At 50.8% G+C, this 9,434-nt stretch overlaps 1 protein-coding gene across 1 annotated transcript; it reads right to left on the bottom strand.

Annotated features, from left to right (window-relative positions):
* Positions 1-4,138: 4,138 nt before the first annotated feature.
* On the bottom strand, positions 4,139-9,415 carry GID4 (GID complex subunit 4 homolog). Its single transcript, XM_077274336.1, has 6 exons — positions 9,085-9,415; positions 7,004-7,063; positions 6,079-6,186; positions 5,891-5,992; positions 5,067-5,197; positions 4,139-4,742 (listed from the first exon to the last, which is right to left on the bottom strand). The coding sequence occupies exons 1-6, from the start codon at positions 9,259-9,261 to the stop codon at positions 4,679-4,681; spliced, it is 642 nt and encodes a 213-aa protein (XP_077130451.1). The 5' UTR covers positions 9,262-9,415; the 3' UTR covers positions 4,139-4,678.
* Between the last annotated feature and the right edge of the window lie 19 nt (positions 9,416-9,434).

The raw sequence follows: 9,434 nt of genomic DNA, 5'->3' as shown, positions 1-9,434 counted from the left end.
CTTTGAGGAGTTTTTAGTTTCCTGAAGCAATTTTGGGAGTTTTTCTTCCTTTAATGTTGTTTTTTTTTTAAGGCTATGTGCACACGTTGTGGATCGGGGTGCAAAATTTTCTGCACAAAATCAGCATCTCCTGGCAGAAAACGCAGGTGCAGATTTGACGCTTTTTTTAATGCAGATTTCATGCATTTTTTACCCCTGCGGATTTCTATAATGTAAGGGTGCAGAAACGCCACAGATCCGCACAAAGGAAGTGACATGCTCCTTCTTTTGATTTGCAGCGTTTTTCATGCGGAATTTTCCGCACCATTAGCACAGCATTTTTTTTTCCTATTGATTTACATTGTACTGTAAATCACTTTGCGAATCTGCGTTTCTGCGCGGAAATAAACGCTGCGGATCCGCAGCAGTTTCCCATGCGTTTACAGTACAATGTAAACCTATGGGAAACGCAATCCGCAGTGCACATGCAGCGGCAAAAACTGCGCGGAAATGCAGCGGTTTACATTCCACAGCATGTCAATTCTTTGTGCGGAATCCGCAGCGGTTTTACACCTGCTCCATTATAGAAAACCGCAGTGGAATCCGCGGTAAATCCGCAGGATAAAAGCAGTGCTTTTGCCCTGTGGATTTATCAAATCCGCAGTGAACCTTTCTACGTGTGCACATAGCCTTAGTCTTTTGACAGGACAACGCCTAGTTTGGAGCAGTTTTGTTAGCAGAATTAGAGATGAGCGAAGCCGAACCCAAAAGTTCAGGGATTATACTGCACAGTTAGCGTCCGGCGGTGAACTCCGAACACGGACTTCTCCCTAAAGTCTGTTGTGTTTGGTGTTTCGGGGGAAGTCAGGGGCGAGAGAGAGAGAGACAAGAATGGGATGAGAGAGACAAGAATTTTTTTTCCCAGATCCAAAGTTCAGGTCCAACGCGGGTACAAATCTGATACCAGAACCAAACTTTGGACTAAAGTTTGGATTGGGTACCAGAACTCAAACTTCCATGGGTCCCCTCATCCCTAATCAGGATCCAATACAAAGAGACATGCACTTTATTTTCTAAAAACAGTTTTACAAACCTTGGAAGTGGGGAAAAAAAAGCCCTCAAAAAGCTGAACCGAATAAGAAGAGTCAGAGTATTAACTAAGCGCTTTTCCAGGTATTTTTTAAAGCAGATCCGTTCCAGAAAAAAAATACCTGAAAAAATTCACAATACATCTGTTCAGTAGATCCCATATTAGGGCCGGATTCGGACATCGGAGTTTCATGGTCCTTGCATGGACTGCTATTTCCGGATCGGCGAAGGATCTCCTGATCAGAACAGTCCCATCTGTGTACACATCTCAAGTTTTTCCCAAAAGTCACAGTGTGAACACAGATGAAGGGTAAGCATCATGCAAGAAAACCTTAGTTAACATTTGCACCGCTCGCCATTTTTAGCACTTTTTCAGGAGGGTTCTAAGTGAAATGTGCAGGAAAAAAAGCCATTGTGTTCACATACAGTAAAGGAGTTTCTTTGCATTACAGTGCGGCCACACACGTCAGTGGATTTCGGTCACAAATGCTGATGTCTTGCAGAAAATCCACAGCGTGACTGCAATATGCAGCAGTAAATCAGCAGTGTGTGCACACACACTATTCACCCAGCATTGGTTGTGTTCTTTACGGATGTAGCAAAACGCCCGATGGCTCAGCGCTGGACAAGGTCTCCTGCATTAATAGCATTAGGGTGTGTGCACACATACTGTGTTTTCCGCTGCTGATTATTCTGGAGATCTGCAGCAAAACTCACAAATTCCACCTGCAATTGTAATTATATGCAACATATTTAGGGAACATTCACATGGATCATTTCCGATGTTGGATTTTAGCAGCAAATCTATAGAAACAAACTCCATGCAAAGTTCTGCAGCAATGCCAACAAGCTGGAAAAAATCACATTTGCAGCATTTTGATGAGATTTCTTAAAATCTAATCCACATTTCTGGTACCATAATACAACAGATTATCCATCGTGGAAGTACATTATTTGTTCGACACAGGTGGCAAACCCTTAAAATGTGCATTGTAGACTTTACCGACTCGGTAATCTCTCATTCATGATGCCGTCACTGTAAAACCTAGCAAATCTCCCACTTTCTCCAGGCAGAAAATCTGCAGTGTAGCAGCCATGTGTGACTGTAGCAGCCATGTGTGACTGTAGCCTTAGGGGATGGGGAATCAGGAGTTTTTCTTTTTTTGTGTGGAGGTGAAATATTGTAGTGGAAATAGCTTCAAGAAACGCTCCTTCTTTGGGGAGTATTTTTTTGTCTTGAAGCATTTGGGAAGGTTTGTTCCTCCCTGAGGGCATGTGCACACGCTGCGGATCCACAGCAGTTTGCCATGAGTTTACAGTACCATGTAAACCTATACAGGAAAACGTGCAGAAACACAGCGGTCTACATTCCGCAGCATGTCAATTCTTTGTGCGGATTCCGCAGCGGAATACACATGCTCCATAATAGGAATCCGCACAAAAACCACGGTAAATCTGCAGTGCGGATTTCCCAAAAATCAGTGCGGAAAAATCCGCACACAATTCCGCAGCGTGTGCACAGACCCTGAGGGTACGTGGCCACGATCCGAAATTGCTGCGGGTTGGATTCTGCGTACTTGTGCAACGTCAAACCCGCAGAGTCCAGATGTTACAGAATAGTAGATGGCATTTCAAGAAATCCCATGCCCACTATGCGTTCACAGACACCCGCGGAGACGGACATGCAGCGCATCTTTCCACACGCTAGTCTCCGCAAGAGAAATTTCCCCCATGTATTAAACTAATAGACGGCAGTGTTGTGGCCGCAGCGGACATGTGCTACATCCAAAGCGCTGCCACTTCCAGATCGTGTGCACCCGACCCGATACGTCATTGTGGAGCCTTTTGCTTGGACAGCGCCTAGTTTGTACAGATTCCACCAGGAAAATGACACCTGCACTTCCCACCACCCATCAAACTAGAAAAATAAAAAATGTCTTTCGGCCACATTCACACATTGTGTATTCAGTATTTGTAAGCCAAAAACAGGAGTGGGTTTCGCCGTTATTCTCGCAGCAGCTCCACCACCGGCATTTTTCCCAATGAATAATCGCGCCCCTTTTTTTTTGACCGCTTTACCAGCCCTGCAGCGGTTAAAAGAAGTGAAATGAGATGAAGCATGCGCATTATGTTCAGTGTGCACACAGCCCAACAATTAAAACCGGCGCAGAGCTGTCACTTCATTTGAGAAATGCCCTTGTAACCATCCATTTCCAGGCTGATCAAGCCTCCTCCCATCATAGATTTTTTTTTTTTTTACTATATTTTCTTTATTGTGCATTTGCTGCAATGAAATATCAAATGGGTTCTTGTGCTCCAGTTGCTGCCAGAACTCAATGCATTGCGATGTGCCCTAGTGCAAGAGATGCTCTAGATTTAACCCTACATTTACCTGGCAGTATTCTGCCCCACTCTATGGTATTACATATAAAAGAGAAAAAAAAAAATCAATTTGACCTCTCCATCCATTCTACTCGGTGTAAATGACACATTGAAGCAACAAGTCAGAAGTGTAACAGGAAGAGTTTTTCTTTGACGGGGAATTAAAAATAAAAAAAAATTAGTGTTTTTCTCAACAAATGTGCAGCGACTGTGGAATAGACGAGAAGTCTGAAGCTTTTTTGTTTGCGGAGAATCAGAGAGAAAAGCCAGCCACGCTTTAATCCATGACACATAGCAAAATACGACAACAACTCCAAAAACAGGCTCCTCGCGAAAATAAAAAAAATGGTCACTTGCGTCAACAGTCCACCTCGCCGCTGGTCATTTTTTTTTTTTACCCATTCAGCTGTGGTGAGCACAGTCTGCCAGCCGGTGGCGCTGTTCCCACATTTTGCATTCAGACCCTTGAGAAGCCCGGATATATAGAATTCATTAAAATGAGACTGAACAGGCAGGGGGTGCAACGCGTCTCCGTCACCCGTTTACGTATACCCTGGAAAAATAGGCCGCCGCAAAATACGGAACTGAATCTTCAGCAGCTCGGTCGGCTCTCAGGAGGCATCCATAGAATTTTTTTTATACTTTGATTAAATATATGTGTATTTATAATATATATTTATAGATATATATATAAAAAAAAAATCTGACATTTCCCATTTTCAATGTGAAAACGGAGAAATGTATTGCAGTCTGAAAACCTTTTCCTTTTTGACATTGGGACCGGAGGACGGGGTGGGGGAGGGGGAAGTTTTGCTAATTGGTATTAGGAATGGGGTAGATCCCCCATCGATGGAGTGTGAAGATCATATGTTCAGGGGTTTCCGCAGCACCCACCCCCACCGTTATGCATGTGTCCGGGGGGATGCAATAATCCATATTCTGGTCCAATGGGATGCATTTAAGCAAAGGGGTCCATGTTAGTCTTGGAGGGATAAAGCTGGAGGCGCAGTAATGTCAAGCAGGAAAAAAAAAAAACTAACAAAAAAAAAAAAAAAGAAAACCCAGCGGATTAAAATAAAACCCGCGTACAGAGTGGATGCCGCTGCACGCGTCATTGCTTTAACACTCATACATTCTTCTCAGAGTCTCTGGGACAGATAGGAAACGGCAGGTTTCGGTGCGGACAGCTCCGCTCTGTCGGTGCGACGGTGGCGAGGTCAGGCTCCTGTCACCGGAACTCGTAGATGGGGGCACTGTGTTCTGGGACATGCGTCAGGTTTAAGGACTGATACCTGCAAGGGGAAGAGAAACAGAAGACTCATCAAAACTCTGCTTGCTAGAAGGGAGTGGAAACAGCCTTATATACAGCTACTGGGTGCCCAAGTCCAATGCTTTGCACAGCAGAAGATTCGTTACAGTAGTCACTAAGTGATGGCAATACACCTGCGCTGTGTGATGGAGCACGCCGTCACTGGTACTGTATTACATCGCCATATAGTGCAATAAAACACGTAATAGAACAGCGCCCTCTTGTGGGTAAAGTATGGGGTTTTTTTTTGCCTTTGACCATAACATTCTTCTTGCAGGAATGTCACAAGGAGCCCTGCAGCGCTCACCATTCTGAGCTCCGGTGATAATAGTAACCCTCTATGGATGCCGCCGACTTCTGGAAGCAAATGTAGTAGAAGCCGGCAAAGGAAGCGCCGCTGATGTCTTTGATTGTGTGATCAGGCACCAGGAACTGTTCCTGCAGAGGAGAGAGAGGAAACCATGTATACCCAAAATCGCATGGGGGTGGGGCGGTCTATAATCTGCACCCTTCTCGTTATAGACGGGGGTGGGTCTACAATCAGCACCCTTCTCGTTACAGACAGGGGGCGGGGTGTCTACAATCAGCATCCTTCTTGTTATAGATGGGGGTGGGTATATAATCTGCACCCTTCTCGTTATAGACGAGGAAGGGGGGGGGGTCTATAATCTGCATCCTTCTCGTTATAGATGGGGGGGGGTCTATATTCTGCACCCTTTTCATTATAGACGAGGGGGGGGGGGGTCTATAATCTGCACCTTTCTTGTTATAGTCGGGGAGGGGGGGGGGGGGGTCTATAACCTTCACCCTTCCCGTTATAGACAAGGGGGGGGGGGGTCTAATCTGCATCATTCTCGTTATAGGCCTGAAAGGGGGGGGGGGGGGGATGTTTGTCTAATCTGCACCCTTCTCGTTATAGACGGGGGTGGGATATATAATCTGCACCTTTCTTGTTATAGACGGGGAGGGGAGGGATCTATAATCTGCACCCTTCTCGTTATAGATGAGGGTGGGTATATAACCTGCACCCTTCCCGTTATAGATGGGGGGGGGGGGTCTATAATCTGCACCCTTCTCATTATAGATGGGTTTGGGTCTGGTCCTTTTAAGAAATGTTACAGGAAAACGCACCTTCCACCTCATGAAGACGTAATCGCCGGCTTTCAGTTCCTCGAATCCAAAGTCATCGGAATTAAAGGTTTTGGCATACTGATAGAAAGCCTGGAACTTCCCCTGTGTGGAGAGACGATGGGTCAGTGCCCAGGGGGGCAGAATACGAGCGGCGGAGAGTGACCGGCCCATATACTGCCCACGCTCACCCAGTGCTTCCTGTCCACGTCCTCATCCGCGTCCCACTTTCTGGTTAAGAACGGATGTTTTGTACTGATTATCTCCCCTTCAAAGAAGGTGGTGAGGGTCGGGTATTCCTGAAAAGAGGATGAAGGAGGGAATATAGCATATTCTATAGGTGGAAGCTGTAACACCAGACAATGGGAAAGCCGACGCATCTCGCTGAGCTGAGACCAGAGGTGGCCGTCCATGCGTGATCCTCTCCATTCACTTCTATGGGAGTCCTGATAATTGCCAAGCGAGCATGCTCCCATAGAGGTGAAGAGAGGTGAGCTTGGCGACCACCTCCTTACCTCCCCATGCTAGAGATAGACACAGAAAAGAGGGATTCTCAGCCAGAAATATCCGAGATGGGAACAGCCCTTTAAAAAAGGGACAGTGCCGTCACAGAGGTGGAGGGACGCATAGAGACCCAGCTCCTAGGACAGCGCGTTATATGGTCGCCTGCAGCTTCCTGTACCCCGAGCGGTCCAGATGGCAGGATCACAGCCGTGCCCCCTAAAAGGTCTCCTAAAATGCACACACGAGGAAAGAGGAGCCCAGTGCTCCAAGCTACAAAAAGGCAAAGTTTATGGGGTCACCGAGTGGCTTCCTGATCTATATGGTGAACCGCCGAACCTAGCGCTGCACTTGTCCTGGGGGGGATACATGGGGGGCATCACCTCTAAATACCGCAGGCCGGAGTCAGTACAGACGAACAAAGCAATCTGTGCTGTAAGGAGAGTCCGTCTATGATTAAAAATAATCAGCCCATGCCTTTAAACAAAAAAAAACAAAACGCCCCTTTAATAATCATGGCCGCCATTTCTCTACTATTGGTCCAGCCATCTAGAGCAACCCCCACGGCACGCAGGAGAAGGGCGCCCCATGGCTGTCAGTAATGGGGTCACTCACCTCAGTAAGGCCTTTTATCTTCAAGTATCCGCACAGATAAGCGTTCTCCATGTCCACGTGCTGCGGAGCAGAAAGAGGGTTAATAGCACCCGGGCCCCTATGACAACACATCCTGTCCACTGGGGCGCTGCCCCCCAATCACCCGCATCCTGTCCCTGGATCTCTGCTTGCTGTAAGTGAACTGGAGTTTTCCCCCCTATAATTGCAGATTTGTTACAGTTTGATCCAGTATGATCCGTCCTCCAGGAGATCACATCAGGGATGCAAATCTCTAAGATACAATGTATCGTCTACACAGGATACAACTGTAACAACCCCACAGCTGTGAACATGGATTATTCCACACTCTGAAAGCGACTGCTAAACTAGTGATTGGCTGCAGCGGTCAGATGATTGACAGATAGGGCGTCATCACAGCGGCACCAATAGATTTAAAGGATAGGAGATGTTTATAAGGAAATCCTGACGTTCCCGCGGATTGTGACGTTCCCGTGTGGCTTCGATTCGTAGAAATCTTGAAAATGATGAAGAACCAAAAGAAGGAATGTGTTAGAAAGCCGCAGAAGAAAAAAAACAAACAAAACAAAAAACAACTTGCTGCCTTCAGTAGAACATTCTCTCCTGAACTTCTGTTACAATGTATCAGTCACATGTGCGGATTGTGCAGGACTCTGCGGCTGTGCGGTGACGGATCGTCTGTTGTGTCCCCGTGATCGGCTCCGGAGTCCTGTGGATCATCACTATGCAGCAGAGGATCGGTGCGAGGACGGCGGGGGGCGAGGACGGCGGGGGGCTACACAGGGAGAACAACAGCCATGTCGGTCCATGAAATGGCACAGAGAAGGCTTCTCGCCCTACAGGGGGCAGTGTACACGTCTGATGGAGGCTGTCAGGTAACACTGATCAGCCTCCCCAGAGGATTGCCACGGATCAGAGGGGTCCGGCAGCCGCACATCTCCCTGCTGCCCAGGCACAGGGGGCTGCGAGCACCTGGATAATGGTGGTGATGGCAGCTGAAGACCCCCTGCTCCTGGCCCCAATAACACCTCAAGGCAATGCTAGTTCTGCAACGGGGGCAACAACAAGGGGGCAATCTGTGCAGTCTACAAGGAAAGTGAGGGGTGCAAGATAAGGGAGGGGGGGCCACAACACCAGGGGACAAAACATTGAGTAGGGGGGGGGCAGGAGCAGAAAGAGGAAGAACACCCGGGCCCCCCCCCACCCTCGCCTGGAGAAGCACCGGGCCCCCCCCACCTTCGCCTGGAGAAGCACCGGGCCCCCCCCCCCCCCCCATCTTCGCCTGGAGAAGCACCGGGCCCCCCCCCCCATCTTCGCCTGGAGAAGCACCGGGCCCCCCCCCCCCCCATCTTCGCCTGGAGAAGCACCGGGCCCCCCACCCCACCTTCGCCTGGAGAAGCACCGGCCCCCCCCACCCACCCTCGCCTGGAGAAGCACCGGGCCCCCCCCACCCACCCACCCTCGCCTGGAGAAGCACCGGGCCCCCGACCCACCCTCGCCTGGAGAAGCACCGGGCCCCCCCACCCACCCTCGCCTGGAGAAGCACCGGGCCCCCCCACCCACCCTCGCCTGGAGAAGCACCGGGCCCACCCTCGCCTGGAGAAGCACCGGGCCCCCCCCCACCCACCCTCGCCTGGAGAAGCACCGGGCCCCCCCCACCCACCCTCGCCTGGAGAAGCACCGGCCCCCCCCCCCACCCACCCTCGCCTGGAGAAGCACCGGGCCCCCCCCCCCACCCACCCTCGCCTGGAGAAGCACCGGGCCCCCCCCCACCCACCCTCGCCTGGAGAAGCACCGGGCCCCCCCCCACCCACCCTCGCCTGGAGAAGCACCGGGCCCCCCCCCACCCACCCTCGCCTGGAGAAGCACCGGGCCCCCCCCCACCCACCCTCGCCTGGAGAAGCACCGGGCCCCCCCACCCTCGCCTGGAGAAGCACCGGGCCCCCCCACCCTCGCCTGGAGAAGCACCGGGCCCCCCCACCCACTCTCGCCTGGAGAAGCACCGGGCCCCCCACGCCGCACAGCCGGTGTCTCGCCCCTCCGTGCAGGCAGCCCCCGCTCACCTGCAGCACCACCTCCACATCGTACGAGTTGCCTTTGCTCTTCTGGTGCCCCCGGAACTTGGAGCCGCTGTACAGCAGGGTGGTGGCCACCCCGGGCTGCTGCGTGTTGATGGGAGGTGGCGGGATGAGGGACGAGGAGCCGGAAGCCGTGCTGCTAGCCTCGGTTCGGACCGGCATATCCAGGGCCGGCCCCCCTGCCGATGGGCACAGCTCGTCCCGCAGGGCTCGGCCGTTTCTCCGCTCCCGGCCTGAGCGCCTGGGCCTCTTCACCACCGAGCGCGGCGATTGGCCGAGAGACGCTCCACCCACACTCTCACCTGCGATACGATTGGTCGAGGAGCCAAGCGTTG

Source organism: Ranitomeya variabilis, chromosome 7 (genome assembly GCF_051348905.1).
Source record: "Ranitomeya variabilis isolate aRanVar5 chromosome 7, aRanVar5.hap1, whole genome shotgun sequence".
Classification (NCBI taxonomy): Eukaryota; Metazoa; Chordata; class Amphibia; order Anura; family Dendrobatidae; genus Ranitomeya; species Ranitomeya variabilis.
This window is presented reverse-complemented; position numbering and strand designations above follow the sequence as displayed.